General features: G+C 31.7%; 3 protein-coding genes across 8 annotated transcripts in view; 2 read left to right on the top strand and 1 right to left on the bottom strand.

The window, feature by feature from the left end:
• LOC126836122 (cGMP-dependent protein kinase, isozyme 2 forms cD4/T1/T3A/T3B) overlaps positions 1-5,123 on the top strand; it is a 91,286-nt gene extending 86,163 nt beyond the window's left edge. For all 5 annotated transcript variants that reach the window (XM_050569217.1, XM_050569216.1, XM_050569218.1 and 2 more), the window contains 11 exons: positions 1,437-1,606; positions 1,671-1,748; positions 1,833-1,927; positions 2,010-2,159; positions 2,615-2,765; positions 2,858-3,021; positions 3,161-3,338; positions 3,420-3,549; positions 3,710-3,836; positions 4,194-4,235; positions 4,314-5,123. In XM_050569217.1, the coding sequence (XP_050425174.1) occupies positions 1,437-1,606; positions 1,671-1,748; positions 1,833-1,927; positions 2,010-2,159; positions 2,615-2,765; positions 2,858-3,021; positions 3,161-3,338; positions 3,420-3,549; positions 3,710-3,836; positions 4,194-4,235; positions 4,314-4,479 (1,451 nt within the window). In that variant the 3' untranslated portion in view covers positions 4,480-5,123. The remainder of the gene's footprint in view (positions 1-1,436; positions 1,607-1,670; positions 1,749-1,832; positions 1,928-2,009; positions 2,160-2,614; positions 2,766-2,857; positions 3,022-3,160; positions 3,339-3,419; positions 3,550-3,709; positions 3,837-4,193; positions 4,236-4,313) is intronic.
• Positions 5,124-8,243: 3,120 nt separating this feature from the next.
• On the top strand, positions 8,244-11,949 carry LOC126836156 (glyceraldehyde-3-phosphate dehydrogenase 2). The gene is made up of 4 exons (XM_050569323.1): positions 8,244-8,386; positions 10,321-10,540; positions 10,652-11,022; positions 11,274-11,949. Exons 2-4 carry the CDS (start codon positions 10,339-10,341, stop codon positions 11,697-11,699), a joined length of 999 nt encoding a protein of 332 aa, XP_050425280.1. The 5' UTR covers positions 8,244-8,386; positions 10,321-10,338; the 3' UTR covers positions 11,700-11,949.
• Positions 11,947-23,368, bottom strand: LOC126836155 (alkaline phosphatase-like). 2 transcript variants are annotated; one of them, XM_050569322.1, is made up of 9 exons: positions 23,142-23,368; positions 22,807-23,021; positions 17,158-17,353; positions 15,771-15,934; positions 15,486-15,699; positions 13,860-13,988; positions 13,058-13,284; positions 12,859-13,000; positions 11,947-12,145 (listed from the first exon to the last, which is right to left on the bottom strand). In XM_050569322.1, the coding sequence occupies exons 1-9, from the start codon at positions 23,215-23,217 to the stop codon at positions 11,967-11,969; spliced, it is 1,542 nt and encodes a 513-aa protein (XP_050425279.1). In that variant the 5' UTR covers positions 23,218-23,368; the 3' UTR covers positions 11,947-11,966. The 2 variants fall into 2 exon arrangements, with proteins under 2 accessions (XP_050425279.1, XP_050425278.1); XM_050569321.1 differs by having other exon boundaries at positions 12,859-13,284.

The following is a 23,368-nucleotide window of genomic DNA, read 5'->3' as shown; positions in this document are numbered from 1 at the left end:
TCTAATAAACCGTTAATTAATAATCCGTTTGAACGTTGTAATTTAAAACTTTAGTTTAGTAGACTATAGTTCATTGAATGATATTAGAAATACTTACGTGTCCGGTATAGCAAAGAGAGGAACAAAAAAAAAAAAACAGTGTACCGCTATTATTTTGATTGACAGACGTCTCTGGTAGTTATTAGTGTCGTTTAAATCCTTTGACCACCGCGCCCTAACATATTTTCCTCTTACGTTCCAGTTCCGCCCACTCGAATTAAACACTCCTCGATCATCGCAACGTCATCAGTCTGAATAAACATTACTCGTAGGCAGTTATTTTTTTTTTCATTGCAACAATAAAACAACAGTTCTTCCATTTTTCATTTAACGGTCGAGAAAAAAATATAAGTCGTCCGTCAACTTAATTATACTTACATTGTGTCATATATTTTGCGTAGTAACTGTCCTAGGTTTTGAAGAAAATATGTCTATTATTATACTAATTGTTAAGTTAAATGCATTTACCCTTCGATGTTAAATTATAACGAATGAAAGTTGTTCACCTTAACTAAAGCATTTTGAATTATCCTATTTAATTAATATAATATATTTATTATCATAACAACTGATAACATAATACCTATATTTACCCTGATATGTGCGAGATACGTGATTGTTATTATCATAATTCACTTTTTTTGAGAAATATCGGGTTTGGAAAAAAATCTACAAAATTTAAATCGATATGGTCAATTTCGGCCAATAATCAATGTTGGATATCATTTTATGTCGATTCTCAGCCCTTAAATAAGAAAACGTTTAAGAATTCTATCAAAAGCCCATTTGTGATATAACCGTGTGGTGTATACGGTTTATGTGTGTGGTTAATTCGACAAGTGCAAAAAGTGTGCTTCATAATTCAAATTCTCTGTGCCTTAAAATGTCCTTAGTTGGTTTTATTTAATTTAATTTTTAAATAAACCAACTACCGTCCTGCTTGTTTTGGTGCGCGTTTGATATTATTGATGTTGTATTTCAATTGAGTTTTATGGCATTCTATAGCTGTTCTCCATACACGCATCGTATATATGATTGACGTCGCTAAATAATTTCAATTGACGTTTTATTGAGACGCTTGACTAATTAATATGTTTTCCTTATTTTTTTTTATCGATTATCAATTATTATCATTCCCTTGTTCTTCACTACAACAACAACAAAGACTTTCGTCCCCCAGTCCTTTAACGGCGAATCGTAAAGCGGCACCATGCGCCAAATCGTGTGGACCCGCGTTTACAGTCGGTTCAGACTTGTGGTCGCGTTAATGTGCGCTTTTTTCTACTGGTTGCTAGTGGACATTAAAAAAGCTACTGTACACGTGGTATTCCCTTTGGCCGGTGACGACTGTAGTACATCCCGACTGTGTTTACTGAGGTTCCGATATCTGTTTCTAGCCGCCACCGACTGCAAGCTATGGGCCATCGAGCGGCAATGTTTCCAAACGATCATGATGAGGACCGGTCTCATCAGGCAAACCGAATACACGGACTTCCTCAAGAGCGTGCCCATATTCAAAGACTTACCCGAGGAGACGCTCATAAAAATATCCGACGTTTTGGAAGAGGTAAAAAGACAAAGAGTGCGATTCGATGGGATTTTTGTATTTTTCTAACATCACCGTGTTACAGACTTTCTACAAAGCCGGCGACTACATCATAAGACAGGGAGCGCGAGGAGACACTTTCTTTATTATCAACAAAGGAAAGGTATGTGACTAATGCTCGTCTCCCATTAATTTATTACCTCCATCGCCCGGTTGATGACACTTATATTATTTCGCTCTTTTACAGGTCAAAGTTACCATCAAACAATCGAACAGCATCGAAGAAAAATATATCCGTACCCTGCAAAAGGGTGACTTCTTTGGCGAGAAAGCTCTGCAAGGGTATGTATGACGCTAGCAAATAAAATTTCTATTGTATCTATTATTTACTGATGTATATTTAACGTTTAACATAATTTTACAGAGAGGACTTGCGAACGGCTAACATAATAGCGTGCGACCCCGAAGGAGTATCTTGTTTGGTCATCGACCGGGAAACATTTAACCAGTTGATATCCGGACTAGACGAGATTCGAACCAGATACAAGGATGACGACGTTTTGGAACGAATGAGGTACTTTTAAACTCAATATCCAAAATATTTAATGATAATAGTCCTGACTAAAATAAAATCCCTTAAAAAAAGTTTGAAGTTTCAATGAAAATACCACCTGTGTATACACTGATCCAATGTAAATTTTTCCTCAACATTTTCGTTAGTGTATTCTAATATTCTAATTTTCTCAATTTCATGCATTTGTCCTAGGCTCTTTTCGGTAAGATTAATTGTTCACAAATTGTATTTAATGTTAATAAACACGTAGTTAATTTATATTTAAATAACGATAGACAGAGATTTAAAGTTACAGTTTATGTTCTGCATGTTGCATGTTTCGTTCACAAATTTGTCCGGAAACTATATTTTTATGTTTTTTTTTTGTAGAATAGCTCAAATGTATTTGTTAAGTAGTAAATTTATTGTTAATTATTTAAAAAAACACAACATTAATACATCATATTTGTTATTAGCACTACAAACAAAGAATTCGAAAACCTCGAATTGTCGGACCTTCAAGTGTTGGCCACTTTAGGCGTTGGAGGTTTTGGCCGAGTGGAACTCGTCCAGGTCAACAACGACACAACTCGGTCATTCGCTCTGAAACAAATGAAAAAGAGTCAGGTGAGAGTCACGACACCCCGGTGTCTATTTTTGTGCGTGCAAGGGAAGAGAGAGACGGAAATAAATTAACATAACATGTTTATTTATCTTAGATCGTCGAGACGAGACAACAACAGCACATCATGTCCGAAAAAGAAATTATGGGTGAGGCTAATTGTGACTTTATTGTCAAGTTGTACAAGACGTTCAAAGATCAAAAGTATTTGTACATGCTCATGGAATCGTGTCTTGGAGGAGAATTGTGGACCATATTGAGGTAAGCGACCGCGGCGAGAGGATTAACTCGGCCGCAGAGGTCTAAAACGACCATAACATATGAGCAAATTACTTTTGTGTCCACGTCGGCATGTTAATAAATACAATTATTCTATTTAATTTACCTTGACTAATTACAGAGACAAAGGACATTTTGATGATTCCACCACGCGTTTCTATACCGGTTGTGTGGTCGAAGCGTTCGATTACTTGCATTCTCGCAACATCATTTACCGCGATCTGAAACCAGAAAATCTTCTTTTAGACATCAGCGGTTATGTGAAACTGGTAGATTTCGGTTTCGCCAAAAAGCTTCAGGTACTATACGTTTTTACAAGTTACCAACCAAGTTATGCACTTTACTAACTAGTCATTTCGCAATGTATTTTTTATTCTTAGAACGGGAGAAAGACTTGGACTTTTTGCGGTACACCCGAGTACGTAGCACCGGAAGTGATTCTTAACAGGGGTCATGACATAAGTGCCGATTACTGGTCTTTAGGAGTACTTATGTTTGAACTACTTACCGGTATGCAATACAGTGTTTTTTTTTTGTATGAATTTTTACTTTTAGAGATGACAAACACCGGAACCCTTAAGGTTTCTTTAAACCAAAAATACATACCGAGTTTTGCCAACTGTTTATTTTACCTGTTACTAATAATTTGATATTTTCGACTATTATTCAGGTACACCGCCATTTACCGGAGCCGATCCTATGAAAACTTATAATATTATATTAAAAGGAATAGACGCTATCGAATTCCCAAGAAACATTACTAGAAACGCTAGAGTTTTAATTAAAAAATTGTGCAGGTATATTCGTCTTATATATATGTGTGTGTGTGTGATGTGGAAAACGAAAACAGACTGCTTGCCAGCAAAGTTGATCTCGAGAAAAACACCAAAATATTTTATTTGTTTCAAAGTTCAATAACTTAGTTAAATGTACCAGCTCTCAAATTGTTAATAAATTAATCAACATTGATTAAATACTAAATAACACTCAATTTGGGAAAATACCGACAAAGGGTCCCTTTTCGCTTTGCTCATCACATTTGTATTTTCAATTGTCATAGTTGAACATCACTTTTCAATACCTAATACAATAATAAACATAGTTAAAAACACGTGGTGTAAATTCGTTGAAACAAGTTTTTATTTCAATTTCAGAGATAACCCAGCTGAACGACTCACTGAAGTACAAAAACACAAGTAAGTCGTCGGACATGTGATTTTTATATGACTGTAAATCAATTTGGCTGTTTATATTTATTATTTATTTGTTCGTAGGTGGTTTGATGGCTTCAACTGGGAAGGACTTCGAAATCGAACTCTCACCCCACCAATCTTGCCAAAGGTGCGCAGTGCTATAGACACCAGCAATTTTGACAATTACCCGCCAGACGCAGACTGTCCACCGCCGGATGATAACACAGGCTGGGATATAGATTTCTGATTTTCTTCGTTTTTTTTTTTATACATAATAATAATTACCTGCCCCCATCAACGATTTTACTCTTTAAACACTACTACAAATACGAATTACAAATGTTTTAGTTTTTATTTATATATTCTATATGTATGCCTTATCAAACACATTGTTAACCTATAATTAGTAATATTTAAAAATTGTTTGCTACCATCCAAAATAAAAATACGTGTTAGATTTTATAATAAGGTGTATCATTTCGACTATTTTGTTAGTAATACCAATCATCATACCGTTAGTTTTTAATGTTAATAAAGAATGCAACTGTTATGTTATTATCAAATTAATAGATATTTGAAATATCTATCAAAACGAATTTATGAACAGCAACAGCAGGTGCCTTTAATTTTGTAAACATTATATGCATAGCAGCTATACATTTATTATTTAATATTTAATAATATATATTATACTTGTGTCTGTATTTTATTTATTTTCTAGTTATGATTGTACAACTTATATAATTTTCCAATTAAGTAAAAGATAATGTTGATTTTATTTTTGTATAGTTTGATTATTGATATATGTGTTTTAGTATGTATAGTTATTAATTTTTTGTATGGAAAAGATGTCCCAGTTATAAAAAAAGTATATTTGTCGATGTTGTAATATATTGAGATCATAATAGTTAGATTTCTCCTTTTTCTTAAATATTTTTTTAGATTTATTTTTTTTTACATTTGTTAGGGCTTCAAACACTGGTTACTTTTGATATTCTAAATATACTGACACCAGTACTACAGTACTATTAATCTAAAAATACATTGTCTGTCTGGAACCAATGCTACTATTTAATGACCATTTAATACTCGAAACTAGAAATATAATGATGTTTTATAAGCTTTCCTAAAAAAGTTGTTTAAATATGCATCAAATAAAAAATTATACTTATCTAATTTTTAAACTAAATGGAGTAACTACTATCTATTTAGACACCTCATTGATATATTATTAATTAAACATACATATTTATTTACAAAAAAAACTGTTCAGTTATATAAACAGTCCTTCACTAGATTCAATGATGTTGATTCTTATATGAGATGGTCTATCCTACAATTATGTTTCTATTCCTATTGCACTTATATATATGAACAAATACCACTTTCCTTCGGATGTGTTTCGAAAATCAAAGAGAACCTGGAATGATGGTAGATGAGAAGATCAAGAGATGAAAGTACTAATATCGTTCGCGATTTAGATGAAGTAATCTTTCTTGTATAGTATATAAGATATCATGTATTTTTCGAGATATTATCCTTTTTCTTTAAGGTAATAGCGACAGCGCCTCATAATCGTTTGATCATAATATATAAGCTATCTATTAGATAATTATTAAATGCACTCCCAATACAACCTTGGCTTGCTTTTTTTTTTCAAGTAACCACTAACCTGGAAGGGAACTGTTTACACACTACTTCCGCCAAACAACCTTGGCTTGCGTTCAGCCTTAGCGATTCACACAGCCAGTTTTGAGTGTAGTAGTTGAATACAAATACCTATCAATAACTTAGACTTAAATAATAAAACCTTGTAAGAAAGACGGCGTGCCACGATATTTATTTTCCTTTAAGAAGTTAAATAACTTAACAAACAAATTATAATAATGTTCAACGGACGGCTGCGAACAAGCGACTATGTGCTTGGTAAAGATTAGACTACAAAAAAAACAGAGTTGTGAAGAAGAAGTGGAAGGTAGGGATTCTGAAGTAATTTTTAATTCTTTTTTTAGGCTTCGAAGATCTATATCTTTTTTCCTATTGGTCAGATCGAATGTTTTAATGTCCCCACTTTCGATATTGTCGGTTAATTACAAAGGGGTATGTAATGAAATAGGTTTCCGTCCCATAACGTATGTAAGATCGGTGAATGGTGATAGCGCCATCGGTTTATTAAAGATCAATGGAATACGGGTATCGGTGTATATAATATGTAAGGATTGTTTATGGCGGTAATAAGTACATAAGTAACAAAAGTGTCACAGGATAGTTTTTAAAAGTCAAATTTTCAACTTTTGACATACCTACATAACTCATTTAGTTAAAACCATAAGAAATTATAATAAAATCAAATTAAAATAACTAGATTTTAATAGGCGAAGATAGAAGTACGGTTAAAGTAATTTTCACGGATAAAAATAACTAGAATTATTATAAAAGTTGTAATACCTCAAAAACTAAAAAGTGTGTATTCAAAACTGGTTATTGACTTCTCATGGTCATGGCTGTTTATGAGCATTAAGTAGCAAAATATAAATAATTAAATATGTCAAAAAAACTAGTTTGTAAATTTCGATCATGACAACTAATTTTCAGATAATTTTGTTAATTTAGGATATCATTTTTAACGTACCTATACAATTTTCTCTAAGAGGTATAGACATTTTGGTATTTATTTTTTATTTTATGAGGAAGATCACTTACGGGGTGCATTGAACTTGGATTTTCAAATCATCATTAGTTTTCTATTATGTATGAGTATTACTTATACATTTTAGGAAACAAATTTTTTCTTTAATAAAATGTCTAAGCCCAAGTCTGAAGTGTGAAGATACTTAAAAAAAAAATTAACATAATTTAAATGAATTTATTTCAACTAACATACTTCCTAATTATGAATGACCTTATTACACGTAGTATACACGTGGTTGTTATAAATAATTTTCTTGCAAAATGTTGTATACTGGAAAATCGTTTTGAATACTTAATGACACTTTAATTACCTGGGGTTCGGTCTTTAAGTAATAGAAATTTTTTATTTTTTAAATATTTTAAGCGAAAGTTTAGATAAATATTAAATAGGTAATAATCTAAGAAGTTTGGTCATTAAAAAAAAACATGCGAGTAATGATTATTCATATCAGTGTAAAACATTCTCGATTTTTTTATACATCGATAATTCTCTACATAAATCTGTGGCTTGGAGCAAGGGCCAATGTCAATTTTGTGCATAAACGAGTTAATCCGCTAATTGCAAAAATTGAATCATTCTTTATATACTGTGAAAAAATCACAATCTGAGGCCAAAAAATGAATTACTCATGATGAGTTTGATAAAAAAATTAGCATAGAGCCTAATGGAAAATAAAAACTTCAAAGCTCATTTTCCGAAAGTTGTAAAAAGTGACATTGGACTTCTTGCTTCAAGCTACAGAAATATATTCTCTTCAAAAATGTATACATCGAAACATCGATGTTGATAAAAATGTTGTCATGTTTTAACCCCTGGAGCTAAATAGGTATGATGATTGTTGAATTAATAAAATATAATTTTAGTATTCAATAGGTACCTACTGAGTAGGTAAGTATAGAACACTAGAAAGAAAAATTACTTCCTTTAAAATTTTAAATAATTGTAATATAGATACGTACAGCGATATCAAAAAAGCAAACAATTATAATTAATCTGATATATTTCATAGATTTACAATTATTCTTAGTCGAGATGTAATTTTAACGAATATTATTTAGTGCTTCTTTTTCGGATGATTTTTTTCGTACACCGATTTTTTAGCGTTTGTTCCCAGTTATTAAAAAAATATGGCAGACTGCAGAAGGCCGGCCGGTCGATACGCGCAAACAGCTGATGGTGAACCTTGTTGATAGGTAAATTCAACAACCGGAGCGTCGATGACGTCACAGATGTCCCGTTTGATTCAGTTGCGATGAGAGCAGTCCGCGTTTAATACTGAACATACCTTTGCCACTATTTTGACATACCGGCATCGATCCGTTTGGCCAATCGCCGTCGGTTGCCGACTTGCGCAATCGCTTTTTGCTTGCTCGCCGGCCACCGCTCACTGCCCTTCATTTTCCACGCATACGTTGATCAGAAATCTATCGTCCACAGACGCTTCAACAGACTTTCTACGAAGGTAAGCCAAACGTTTTGTAATAATATTATTATGTTTATCAACCGTTTTATTTTTGATTATACTCACTTATCTTGTCTGGGAACCGTTGCAATAGCGTTGTGTATTTTGTTTTTAATAAGGTTATGAATGATTTCGGGTTGTACGTCTTAATATGGATGCCTTTCTGAGACCTTCGGATCGATATGAAGTCGTTAAATGTATTTCCCTTCTAATACATTTTCGCTTATTACATTTTAAAGGAATTTTTTCAGAAGTAACTCGTACCGAAAATAAAGCGTATTAATTTAGTTGAGTGTTGAGTGGAACTAACTGTTGACCTTGGTTGACCTTCATGTTAAATTCGATGGCGAGACGCGCCCGTTTTCAGTTTAGATTTGTTCAGGTACATACCTAGGTACGAGATGGATGAGTGATTTTGTAGTTTCGTTATATTATATTTTTTATTGCTAGAAATTGATCTTATTATACTGCAAGGTTAAATTTATACGGCACCAAATAATACCCATGTTTGATATTTTTAAACTTTTGTAGAAATACAAGTATATTATAATAATCGATTTTGCTAAACATCAATAGGCGTACGGGCGCTATATCCGTGACTAGGTGTTAAATGCTTAATTTTAAGTTAAAATATATTATGTAATATTTTTGGCAAATAACCTTAATTGTAGGCATAACATATGGGTGTTGGTACTTGTTTATTCTTTAAAAACGTAAATATTGGACTAACCATTGACATTATCTAATTTTATCAGTACTCCATTATTTACCTATTAAGAGGACGCCACACCACCCATTTTTAAGGAGTAACAAGCAATTTTTTACAAAATCTTAACTAAAGGTTAAACTGTGATGTGTTACTATGAGTTCAGTAGTTGGACTCTTTTTTTAGTAGTTAAATTATTGTTCGGACTACCACAGCATCCTTTATATATATATATATATATATATATAAATAAATGAACATATTTTTAATATTTTTGTATTTTTACAAAATTGTTCTATTAGTTGAACCCCTATAGTATACCTATTATTTCTTTCCAAGTTAAAGCTTTTTTTTTAATGTTATTCAAATATTATTTACAAATATACTATTAGTGACCAGAGCATAAACTTTGCCCATAAAACTACCTAACTGCTGTTATTTTTATTGATAATGCCCAAAGTAAAGTAAAATAATATAGAAATATTGGTAAATCCTGGAAATTTTCAAAAAATTGATATATATTAGCTTAATAGAAACATAATGTATTTTTTTTTCTGTATACTGAAAATACAGCAACATAAATTATGTTATCATCCACTGTTCTTGAAGGTTAAATATTCATAGTTAATGACCTTATCCAATGCTTAATAAAAACCAGTGTTTTTAAATTTTGTTATAAATAATTTGTAAAAAACGTGTATAAATTTAACTTTATAAGCATTCCTTATATATAAGCAGACTTATTATAAAATAAATAAAAAATGTTTATTATAATATGTAACTATTATTTTCTATAAGTTTTTAAACTTTTAGTAATTTTTGTGTAAATGTAAAATCATTAGTTAAACAAGGCGTCTTTATTGTAAACTTTTGTGGCCAGTCATTGGACCTTGTACCTTTAATTTAACATACAAAATAGGATAGGTAGTTTGTTGATTAATGAACGATAAAACTAGTAGTGACTAATATGCATTCAAGGAGGGGGCATATGTAGACTTGCGAGTACATATCTTTTTCATATTATGCACTTCAATGCACACTAACTACTATGATTTTTAACAGTAATGGTTTATTTGTAAATTTTAAAATTAACGATAAAATACTTTTAGGTACCTAATTAAGAAATTAATAATGTTACATAATACATTTTGTCCTTATCTTACAATAGATGGTTTTTAATTACAATTTTTAGTCTTGATAATAGTAGGATTTCATTTTTTTTTTACAGTAAAATATAAACTTAAACATGTCTAACATTGGTATCAATGGATTTGGTCGTATCGGCAGATTGGTGTTGAGGGCTTCCTTGGAAAAGGGTGCTAAAGTTGTTGCTATCAATGACCCGTTCATTGGTATTGAATATATGGTATACTTATTCAAATACGACTCTACTCATGGTCGTTTCAAGGGCGAAGTTACTGTCGATGGAGACTTTTTAGTTGTCAACGGTAACTCAATTATGGATTTAATATTTTTAATTTAGATCTATCGTTTAGTGTACAATTTAGAACAGTGATACATTTTTAAGTATTTGGAAGTTAATTATTTCTTTTTATCAGGCGACAAGATTAAGATTTTCTCCGAACGTGACCCCAAAGCTATTCAATGGGCCTCTGCTGGTGCACATTATGTTGTTGAATCTACCGGAGTATTCACGACCATTGAAAAAGCCTCTGCTCATTTGGAAGGAGGTGCAAAAAAAGTCATCATCTCTGCACCAAGTGCTGACGCACCCATGTTTGTTGTTGGTGTCAACTTAGATGCTTATGATCCATCTTTCAAAGTTGTGTCTAATGCGTCTTGTACTACCAACTGCTTGGCTCCTTTGGCTAAGGTCATCAATGACAACTTTGGTATTGTCGAAGGTCTCATGACTACCGTTCATGCCACTACTGCTACTCAAAAGACCGTTGATGGTCCGTCTGGAAAGGTAATAGAAACTACTATTGCTGTACAATTGTTTATTCAACTGATCGGTTTTAATTTTGTAGATTATATCAAAGAAATTGTAAATGGAAATTGATTAATTATATAAATAACTAAAAGATAATTTTTGATCTTATTATAACAGCTGTTGTCATAATATTGTTAAAAAAAAAAAAAAATGATTGAAAATATCACACAGTTTTTAATTTAATTTTATTTTTTAAATACATTTTTATAATTTTTTTTTTTTTATAGTTGTGGAGAGATGGAAGAGGTGCTGCCCAAAACATCATACCCGCTGCTACTGGTGCCGCCAAAGCTGTTGGAAAAGTCATCCCTGCCTTAAATGGAAAATTAACCGGAATGGCTTTCCGTGTCCCGGTTGCCAATGTTTCCGTTGTTGATTTGACCGTCAGACTTTCAAAACCCGCCAGCTACCAAGAAATCAAGAACAAAGTCAAAGAGGCAGCTAATGGACCCTTAAAAGGAATTTTGGCTTACACTGAGGACGAAGTTGTATCTTCTGACTTCATTGGTGACACCAACTCGTCCATCTTTGATGCCAAAGCGGGTATTCCATTAAACGATCAATTCGTCAAGCTCATTTCATGGTACGATAATGAATATGGATACTCCAACCGAGTTGTGGACCTTATTAAGTTTATGCAGTCAAAGGACTAAACTAGTCATCAGGAAATTATAGTTACAACCTGAGTAACTCAATATTTGTGTTTTAGCATACTATAAAAAAAATTTTGTTTATCAAAACTGTATTATCTGTCATCTAAATATTTGTTTACCAGTGCAATTTTTGTAGTAGGTTTCCTTTTTTTTTACATACACATATTTATGTTAGAAAATAAGATATTCTATACCTCAAAATAAAAATAAATTTTAAACAATAAAATTAGACAATAAAGTTGCTCTAGAATATTTAAAAACACTTCTTTAATAATTAAAAAAAATACAAATTACAACAAAAGTCAACATAAGGTAACATTTAGTAAAGATAACTGAAGTGGCTTTGTTCAAACCATTCTGATATGGTCCCATTTTTGCTGCGTAAGCTACAGCGTGAGCCACATAGCTCTGTTCATGTGTTGAATGAAACAAGTGTCCCATGGGCCCTAAAATTAAAAACAATTAATTTTAAATGTGTACAAACATGTATTTGTTTATAAGATAAACTTAATATTATGTACATTAGGCTGGGTTTTTTTCCATTTTCCTGTGGTTTATCCTTTTAATTGATAGTAGCCTATTCAAGTAAGAAATACCTAAAATTTAAAATCTCTAGCCCATCCCTCACATACTTTCTCATGAGTTTTTTTTTACACTTGATTAACTTAAGTAAAATGTTCTAATTTTAAAACTAAACAAATACTTACAATTTTCAAAAATGATTTAAAAAAATCTAAAACATGACACTTGAAAACCCTTTTGATCAAATTTTCTATCCTTATTACTTAATACTTTATTTTTCTTTTATGATAAACATTTTTTTAGCAAGTTGTCAAGTTATGATTTTCAATGGGCTGTACCTTCATAAAAACAATTTTTATCGCGAAATATCAAAAGAGTGATTTTAAGGTGTCATAGATTAGCTTTAATTGAATAAAATGTTGATTAAATTTTAAGTAACAAATGTTTTAATAAAAATAAAAATTTTCCATGTTATCAAATGCAAAAAAAATTCCCGTTGAAGTAATTAGGGTTAAGATTTAAGGATCTGAAATAGACAGTAATGTTCATGCTACTATTGATTATAATATATTATATACTATAAATATATACAATATGTAATCAATGATACTACATAGTACAATAATTATTGTATTACCTCTTGTGTATACAGCCACATCATTTCCTCCGTGAATACCAGTTTCTTCCATAATTCCCACTTGTTGAGTGAACCCAGTACTTAATGTGTTAAAAACAGTTGGATCTTGTCGTATTACTTCTTTTCCCTGCCTCGTGTAAATCTGCTTTGGAGAATAGCCAATAGCATACAATAACGTTGTATATTTAACATAGTCTACTTGGGATTTGCCTGCTACACCGAGTATGGAATTGCCACGATCAGGGTATCCGTTTATGGACAGTGTGCTGGCGTGGTCACTAGTTACTACCAACAGTGTATCGTCCAATACGTTCCATAGTTTCAACAAGTGTATTGTTCTGTTGACAGCTTTATCAAGCTCCCAAGTTTCATCGAGAGCTAACCGCGCCATACTTCTGTGGTGTGCCAAGTCTATTGAACCACCTTCTACCTAAAATCAGATACTACATTTATAAATGGTGTAGGTACTCGATAAAATTTAATACTTAGTTTTAGATCTGAGTAAAAAAACTCCTATAGGTTTTTTTTTTAAATTAAACATAAAGCACAAAATTAAGTGTTATTAGGTATAAAATTAATTGTTATTAATAATGTTTATAAATATAAATATTACTATATAAATAAAAACTTGGCACTTGCAAACATAATATTAGGTTGGGACCCCGGACCATTGACTAATGGTAGGTACGTAAAATACCAATCAATAATTAAATCATAAATTATTTGACAGCCTTTTAAAGTTTGATTTAAGTATTAACTCTACGTGTACTGAGTTCCGAGAGGAAAAAAAAGCTTATAGTATTTTTTATACATATTATATATAGCTTTTATTTTGTAACGTACAACTCAGCTAAATGAACTAATAGACAATAGTAATATTTTCTTATTAATAATATAATTTACCTATTTAAATACAAGTTAATAAGTAAGTAATTATGTCGAATCGAAGTGATTAAAAACTAATTTTATCTAATTATAAAAATTTTTAAGTTAAATAAAACTTGCCATAAGAAAGAAGCCGTTCTCACTCTTTGACAATATTTGTAGCGCAGTCTCGGTCATTTTCTCCAACGACGGTATACTTTTATCTCTCCTATACTCCATTGGCATCCATCCATGGGAAAATAACCCTAATAAAAGTCGAACGAAAAGCATCAGGACATTTTTTACCTTTTAAGTGCTTGTATTTGAGGTAAAATAACGAGAGAACACCTAGTTAAAGTTCTTCTCTTTTTAACGACATCAAAATGTTTTTCCAATGACCATTTCGCTTTGACCTACACGCTTTTCCATAAATACGTTTTCGGTTTTACAATTTGTTTTTAAAGTGTATGAAGTCCCACTCCTCTTAACATAAAATAGTAATACATTTTAACGTAGGCATACGCGTAATTCGGTTGTAATATCATCTTCGTTCATCGCTAATGCTCAAAAACATAGGCGGAGATTGGGGGGGGGGGCTTAGCACCCCCAAAATTATCAATAGCCCCCCCCCCCAATTATTTGATCACTTATCAAAGTAATAAATTCCTTATATAATGGAGTAAAAACTAAAATTATTAATAAAAATAGATTATGAAAATTATTTTAGTTCCAAAACGGCAAAACATTATAACAATGTTTTTGATAATGTTATCATTTAATTTTAATTCAAGTGCTAAATAAAGTTATACATTTTTCAAAAAACGCAATAAATATTGATAAAATTCAAAAGGCTCTAACCCTAAATGTATTTCCCAGCTTATTCAAATTATTTCAAGTCGCCTTGTCTTTGCCAATTAGTTCAGCTACATGCGAACGCAGCTTTTCAGCTATGCGCAAAATTAAGACATGGTTACCTGACATGGTTGCAAGACAGGTTTAATAATTCATCCATATTATACATTGAAAACGATTTAAATATTGATGTAGAAAAAATTATTGATATATTTGGATCTAAGAATAGGTACATTGCCTTAAAATAATATGTATTTACTTAAATAATATACAAATATTATATTATAATTATTATGATTTTTATTTATACATTTGTAATGTTGTATAGTATTATATATTAATAATTTAGGAGGGTAAATCCCTTGCTGGTCGTTTTAGGTAGAAAAATGCTAGCCCCCCCCCCCCCCAAAAAATTAATGAAATCTCCGCCTATGCTCAAAAACGAGACCGATTACAACTTTCAGCAGCGACATACCGGAAGTAATGAGGGATGTTGTTTGCTCGTAAATGGTCTCGGTGTGTGGCGAGCGCAGATAATTGCTACTGAAATCCGCGTACCTATTATTGTTATGTTTTTATGGAATTTTTAAATATTTTAATACTTTATTTCTTTACTATGTATAACAACAAGTGTTACTTAAGTTTTTTCTAGATTAATTTTTTGCTTCTTAACAAATGTCGGAACAAAGGGTCTGACTGCTGAAGTTACTTGTAACAATGCCGTTTACTTCTAAATTCCATTTTAGAACAATTTTTAAAAAAGATAACATGGTTTTCATTTGTAAATTAAGTGTAATACATTTGTAAAAATTCATTAATCTGATATTCATAGATATTTTAACATAGATTCAAGGTGCGTTGTAGGATTTTGGGGTTAATTAAACATTTGAACATTATATTATTGTTTTTACCTAGTACGTAATCGGTGGTTTCTGTGTTCATAGAAACAATGTCGTTGGTATTAGTCAAGTAGCGGTAGGACGAGTGCTTGGACGATTTATCCTTAATCCAGTCATCAACAAGGTTTTTACCGTCTGTTCGCCTACAAACGCGTTTGTCGTTTATTTCTTTCAGCGTGGCAGTTGTGTTTGCGACGAACGATTGTCTTCCCCCTCCCATAATCACCTGTAAATTAATCGTCTTCAGTTAAGAACTCGGATCCCGCGATCTCGTATAATATACCACTTTCGTCAAACCTTAAAGTTACGGCCGGGCTCGTCCTCGATCAGCTGCCTGGCGATGTCCTTGCAATGCACGGCGTGTGATGGCACAGCCGCATTGCATTCCCATTTTCTGTTTGAAGTCTGGGCGTAGAGAGCTGCCGGAGTGGCGTCTGTTATCCTCGAATTGGTCACGAAACCTAGGTAGGTACAATTACAGCCATGTATTATGTTATATATTTTGTAGCAATGTTGTCTATTCCCATTTTGCATAGAGGTCGCGAGGCATTCATGTAACTCTTACAATTATCTTAATCAATTTGCAAATAAAACTGTATAAACTCGGGTATACAAGTGCAGTGCGACTAAGCCTTGACTTGCAATATTATTGCGCACATTATAGAAGAGTAATGTAGACTGTAGCTAGCAGATGTATTCATGCATATTAATTTACGTTTTGTATAATATATATTATATTATATGAAAAAAGTAATAGTTGCATAAAAAAACAATAATATTAGTTGTATAGCTGACGGCAGCTGTAAAATGGGATTAAAACGATATGAATTATATGAATCCCAAATTATTTAAGTACAATAAACTCCAAATTGACACACGGTTGAAGTGTTTAATGGAAATTCACAGTTTAAGTTGGACCGTGAATCATGGACTCGTGTTTTGATAAAATTGCTTAAAATGCCTACGTGCTCTTATTATTGCGGTAAAGGTCTAGGAGAAACTTATAAAATGACAGATAATGTTGTCATTGGCCTCAGATTACGATAAAATGCTGAAATTTACATTAGAGTAATTAGTGGGAGATTACCGAGCTAGGCGTCTTGGCCTCTCATTCAATACTACTCAAAAATGTTCAACTGTTTCGTCAAAATGTACCAAACTTAATACCTATAACGTTTTTAAAATTAAATATTATGATGGATAATGAGAGCTAATACCAATTATAAAATTTTCGAATGATTCATGTGGCATGTGTTAAATGATACAAACCGGGTTTTATCGAGAATAGACCAACCCAAAACAATATTTAATTTTTTTTAAACATATATATTGACTAAAATGTTTAACTCACTTACAAAATATTTAAAATTGTTTAAGCTCCTGTTTACAAAAAAAAAAAAGCTAAGAATGTATTTTTAGTAAAGGTTGTAAATATGCCATAAAGTTGTTGTAAGAAAGCGAAGGGCTGTATTTTATAAAAAAAAAGTATTAATAGTGACTGTGGTAAAGTAATAAAATAATATAACTACAAAAAAAAAAATCCCGAGACTATAATAATTAGTATACAATATAATTTTAGCATACAATTCAGTTTGTGCTAAATATACCTAAAGTCAATTAGTGCTAACTGCTGTGTTAACAATAGTATTGAACAGCGAAAATAGGTATAACAACATCGTTATACCTGTATGTTTTCCGGCTTCTTGAGCCCATGTAGCTAAAGTCTCAAGACCAATTCTAGTTGGTTCTTCACAATGAACGATGTCGTTTAAGTGATGGTTTGCATCCAATCCAATGACTTTTTGATTGATTTTGACGCCCGTAAACATTGCTGTAGTCGCACTTGCTGCATCCGATACTTGTTTATCCACCGAGTATGTCTGAAAAAAAAAATAAACCTAAGTTTATAGCGGTTTGTTCTTCCGGACGGGCAACTGTCTGGGGGAGAAATGGCCACTTGCACCTCTCTCTGGGGCCAACTTGTTTGGTAGCGTTAGCTCGGCAGCCAGCTATAAGCCCAAAACTGTCAAATCCAAGCCGTCCAAGCTCCGATCGGTGGAAATAAAGGATATTAAACGTGTGTGAGAGAGAGAGAACAAAAACATACTATTATTGACACGATTATATATTTTAAAACATAAAATTGGGTTATTTCATGAGTTATTCAGTTATTAGATATTAAAGTTGCTAACTAATGCAGACTATTGAGGCTTGATGCAATCTTAATAAAAAAAAAAAGCATTTAAAAGGAATACATTGAAAAATATCGGCATAATGTCAATTTTGTAATGTAATTACAAAGGTTTATTGAAGACCTAAAAATTAGAATCGGTTTTTTATATATTTAAAATATTAGGATTTCTATTATTATCCATTATAAAATTATCAAATAATTACCAAAACATAAAATAATTAAACTTTTACATTTGATTCAAATCTTTCATACAAAACGACGGGCACATGATTTTATTTTAATTATATCATTATGCTTCAATTGCCGTCACAGTAATTGTGTAGTCAGGAGCGGATACAATGGGGGAAAGGGTTACGGAGGCTGAAGCCTCTCCTTCATGTACTTTAACCGTATGCATTAAATGTGTGTTTTAATGTTTATTTTTCTATAATATAATATTATGATACGTATTTGAGGTGAATTTTTTTTCTAGACCCCTTCTTTATATTCCTAGATCTGCCTCTTAGTATACGTGTGGTACATTAATTTAATGTTAGGTAATTGTTTAATTAGTACTGACAAAAATTTTAAATTTTGGAAATGAAAAAACCCGTATAACAAATTTAAAAATTTAGAGCCATACTACACAACGTAAATAAACTTGTAATATAATTTCAAATACACCGTCTATAACAACATATTTTATTTTATTACAAGAAGACGTCGTAGTTTTTGAGTAAAATGTATATTTTAAATTATTTCTTAATTAGTTATAAAAATGTTAAAATCCACAAAAATGCACGAATAAATTATTAATTAACTTAAAATTGAAAAAATAATCCTATCCATAAATGTATACCAATACATATTTTGTGGGACGGAGTGGCCGAGTGGACTAAGGCGGTGGTTCCGATGCGCGCACCGTCGCTGGTTCGAACCCAGCCACGGGCGGCATCTCTCTTGGACAGGCAACTGTCTAGGAAAAGAGGCCGTCACCCCCCCCCCCCCCAGATCAGCAGCCATTCTGCCAAGCAGTCGTCCGAACTATGCCTATTCCCAGACATTACGTCATATGAAAAAAAAAATACCTATTTTAATCAATTAAAAAACAAAATATTAACAATAATTTAATAACATTATTTTATTTGAATTTTTCCCCGAAATTATGTTTTATGATATACTTATTTTAGCCACATATTAGTCGACCGGTAGCCTTTATAACCACACGTTTCATATCAATTGGACACAATTTTTCCCGGTTTAATTTTTCTCTCGATTTAAAAAGTGTTACTTTTTTGATATGTCTATTATTAAACAGGATACAATATTTGTTTGTTATTGGAGATGTAAAACAAACAAAAAATACTATTCCGTATATATAGGAAATTCTTAGTCTTATTTAAAACTCAACAGAACTTTATGATACACTACGTGAAAACACTATACAAAGCAGGGGTTCGGAATTCGTTCCTATTTGACTCATTTCTCTTTTATGTTCCGGAATTAGTTCCGAACCCCTGATACATAGAACAGTATTAAATTTGTATTTTTTATAAAGATTGTTTTACTTTACACTTAAAAACTGAAATTTTTACTTGTTTAAGAATATTAAATGCGAAAAATGTAAATGATAATGTTTAATTGTAAGCCTAATCAATAAATATTTCACAAAAAAATTGTTTTATTGAGTATGAACGATAACACCGAGAAGAATTGACAAAAACGCTAAATGGAACACAAAAGTTATAATCCTAGTATATTTGTCGAAGTAGGTACTCAAATAAAAAAAACTAATACTACATCAATAGTCTTAACCCTTCACTGCCTTATTTTTTTTTAACCATATGCTATAAATGTACTTAATACTACTTAAAAAAATTAAAATAAATTTTGTTTGAGTTTTGGTTTCATGGAAAACGCTAATTAAAGAATTTGAAACATTGTGCATACAAAGATGTATAGCATGAGCAGATATAAACAATAAATACAATTGTTCCATATATGGAACATTATGCAGTGAAGGGTTAAACTTACTACTACTATATTTAAATAGGTTAAATAGTTTTTCACTTCGGCCAACGAAATATTTAGCACCTCTTAAAATAGTGACTTAGTTCCGCCTATGACTTGAATTGTATAATACTGAATACATTAAACTTTCACATTTAAAAACACTATTATCATTTAGTTTAACTGGTCTAGAATAGAACCGAATCTTATATAATTATATAATCGATTTTAAATAAATCAGACCAGTGGGTATTTTCACTTGACTCTATTCTAGTAGTAGAAAATGCGTGCTACACTATGATGTATAATCAGGCGTTGACGTATCTTTTATGAATTACAACCTTGGAATTGTTACTATCTATACTATAGATTGTAATACATAATTAATACAAATCACAATAGCATATTTTACTTATTTAAATATTAAATTGATGTCGATCATTTTTTTTGTTTTGATGTTGAGGGACGGTACCTCTTTGTCTCTTTTATTTTCTTCTCTAAGTCCGGTTTGAGAATGTACAATTTAGTTTTATTGTGAGTCGCACAAAATTTTTTAAAGGCCCGGGTAGTGGGGACCGCTGATCTACAGTGATCAACTTATAGTGAACTACTCAATATCTTACTGAGTTTAATAAGAAATTAAGTTTTTTCTTTACAAAGTGTTTTTGTGCAATGGGATCTCAGTTTTTCACTATTTTTTTGTTTTACCACCCTCCCAACTTAGTTTTTTTTAAAGCAACTTTTGAAACTTAAATGGTAACGCATGCATTTCATTAACTTTTTAAATTGAAAATAATGTACTAAAAATGTTGACTTACAACCATTTTTGGATAAATATCTTTGAAGTTATTTGAAGTTCAAGTTCAGGGCAGGAGAAAAGGTGGAAGTTTAGTATTATTTTTATCTGCGCACATTTCCAAATCGCACTTCCCCTCCCCATCGTAACTTTTAAACTCGTGTGAGAACTGAGAAATTGAGATCACATTGTATAAAAACATTATGGAAAGAAAAATTAAATTATTAATTAAACCCAATGAGATATTGAGTGGTTCACGATAAGTTGATCACCCTGTATAGGGTTGAAAAGAGTATGTAAACAGCAGATCATTAAATTAGGCGTCGTTTTAGTGATATTTTTTATCTAGACGTGTACGTAGAGAAATAATGTACCTACGCTTATTCAACCCGACGCACATTGTCGATTGTAATAATTTATTGCTCGAATAATAATTAGTATAAAATTTACATTAAATGTTATATCTGCCCATATGAAACGAATAATGTAAAAATTGTATGGTTAAATTGCATGTTGTGGCTATTGTACTTGCATGAAGATGTCTGACGAGATAAAATAAAACATGTATATGTAATATATATGTCGTGGGTACTTGTTATTTTTTATTGTTTTTTTTAAACCTTCTCAAATAAAAAAACCGTATTCTCTTTAAACTTGAGTACGTTAAACAATTATTATGCAACAGATCATTTACCTTAAGGTAAAAGACTTAATATAACTGACAATTCATTTTTCTTTTATTCATTAGTCAATATTTATTTTAACCTTGAACCCCTTATCATCTCTTTTGATCGTAACAAATTACAATACATACCTACATTTGGCAAAATATTTTAGAATACATAGCATAATATATTGTTTGTGTAAATGTTTCTTGGAGCGTATCGTTTTGTTCGGAAAATGTCTCCTAAGAAAAAAATCATTCCTCTATAAGAATATCCCTGACCTCGTCAAAAAAAAATTACGTACGTACATTATAGTCTGCTCGCTGCGTTTTTACACTTGACATTTTTAAGATGATTGTTTGAGATAACAAATGGTATAACAACATGCCAAGTACTACATACGGGATGATAATTATTATTATTGTTTCTTTTTGAAAACATTTTTATTCATATTATTGTACAATATTATAAAATTACCAAATCTGACCATCCGTGAAAAATCAGGGTTTTTTCGAGGTCACGAAAATTTACCTTTTTTAGTATTCCAGAGAGCTATGAACTTTTGAAACTTAAATGGGAACGTGTGTATTTTATAACTCTATACTGCTCCCGTCCTAAACTTCAAAAGTAATTATCCAAAACTGGTAATCGACAAGTCGACATTTTCAGCAAATTATTCTACTTTCAAAATGTTAATTGAATGTATACGTTCCCATTTAAGTTTCAAACGTTAATAACGCTCTGGAAAATACTAAAAAATGTAAATATTTGGTAATTTTATAACATTGTACAATAACATATTTCACCCTTGGTGCAAGATTGCCATGACTCAAAAAACATAGTTTTGAGGAAAATAAATTTTAAGATTGAAACTGCTCCCAAATGATTAGTTTTAATGCTTGTTATTTTAGTTTTAAGCTACTTAGTTAAATCTCAACCAGATACCAGTAATTGAGGTTATGGCGATTTAGAAAAAGATTCTCAAAAAAGTAAACTCCCACATTTGGTTTTTGTGGCAGTTTACCATTTTAAACCAAATATTTTATACGCTATAATAAGATATATGACAGTTTTGTTTTTCTCGTTAAATAATTTTAATGATACAACACAAAATGTGGCATTTTATTATTTTTCACAGGTGTCATCCGGTTAAGAACTAATATGTAAAAACGCCTTAAATCGAAATGAGGCAGTCTTGATTTCTCATGCTTAATTTTAAAAAATCATCCAACTATGCAGTATCTAAAAATGTGACAGTATTATTTTTTTAACCGCATTTTTTTAGACGAATGGTTTTCAATTTAATCCAGTAAAGAGGCCAACAAAGTCTTTATCTTTTTACAGAATTGAAATTGAACCAGACAAATTCTCACAATTTTGTCACAGTGAAAGCATTTTTTACCACCAAAATAGCTTTTACTCGTAGAAAAAATGTATACATTAAAAATAGTAGCCAAAGGCCAAAGCACCCTTAAAATGAATCAACCAATTTGTGTATTCCCGAGAACTTTGTCTTGTAATATTATTGAGAAAACCTAGATCTCTCAGGTAAATTCCATTTTACACTTATGATTATTATCATTTATTTAGTTCGTTACCTTCTACTTAGTATATTTTTACTTATGATTTTGGTTCAACGAGGTAATGGAACGTTTAAATATGAGCTGAATACATACGACACACACTTACTTTGAGCAGTCCCACGTGTGGAAACTTCTCGAATGTCAACTGACCTCTCTCGCCGTGCTTGTAGATCCTGGTGGCCGTTACTGTATTCGGACCCATTCCGTCACCGATGAAAATCACAACGTTTTTGGCGAACTTGGCGTTTTCTCCGGCGCCTCCACCAACGCCGAGAGCTTCTCGGAGTTCAGATTTACCGTAAGCCTTCCAAAACAGCGCGTCTTGGGGTCAGAGGAAACAAACGAAAAAAAAAATTGAGCAAAATCCATCGAGGAATCCAATTTGAGGAAGTATATTCCATTATGCTATTTATTTTCCTGATTTATATTACATTACTATACCTTCGACATACACAGTGGCCGATCCGACACCGAACACCAGGGGCAGTAACAACGCTGCGATCGGTAGACACCTCATGTTTGCCGGACCTCGACAAAAAGGTGAAAACAATTTTTAAAAACGCGCACGGCAGCTGAATTAGATATCGCACGACTTGTGTTTGCATAAAATAGCGGTGTAGAGTTATTATTATTTTATTATATAATTCTGAAACAAACGTCTCAGCACC

Source organism: Adelges cooleyi, unplaced genomic scaffold, assembly GCF_023614345.1.
Source record: "Adelges cooleyi isolate 19-005CV unplaced genomic scaffold, UGA_ACOO_1.1 ACOO_flye_CR_arks_rails_tigmint_CR_PRNA_23, whole genome shotgun sequence".
In the NCBI taxonomy this organism is placed as follows: Eukaryota; Metazoa; Arthropoda; class Insecta; order Hemiptera; family Adelgidae; genus Adelges; species Adelges cooleyi.
Note: the sequence above shows the minus strand (reverse complement) of the source record. Positions and strands in the feature narration are given on the sequence as shown.

Coding starts and splice junctions, on each gene's coding strand:
- LOC126836155 (XM_050569321.1), bottom strand. CDS start 23,217: ATGAGGTGTCTACCGATCGCAGCGTTGTTACTGCCCCTGGTGTTCGGT. Junction 13,989..15,485: donor AACCACCGATTACGTACTAG/GTAAAAACAATA, acceptor GACTTTTATTAG/GGTTATTTTCCCATGGATGG. Junction 13,285..13,859: donor CGGCTTCTTTCTTATGGCAA/GTTTTATTTAAC, acceptor GATTTTAGGTAG/AAGGTGGTTCAATAGACTTG.
- LOC126836156 (XM_050569323.1), top strand. CDS start 10,339: ATGTCTAACATTGGTATCAATGGATTTGGTCGTATCGGCAGATTGGTG. Junction 10,541..10,651: donor AGACTTTTTAGTTGTCAACG/GTAACTCAATTA, acceptor TCTTTTTATCAG/GCGACAAGATTAAGATTTTC. Junction 11,023..11,273: donor TTGATGGTCCGTCTGGAAAG/GTAATAGAAACT, acceptor TTTTTTTTATAG/TTGTGGAGAGATGGAAGAGG.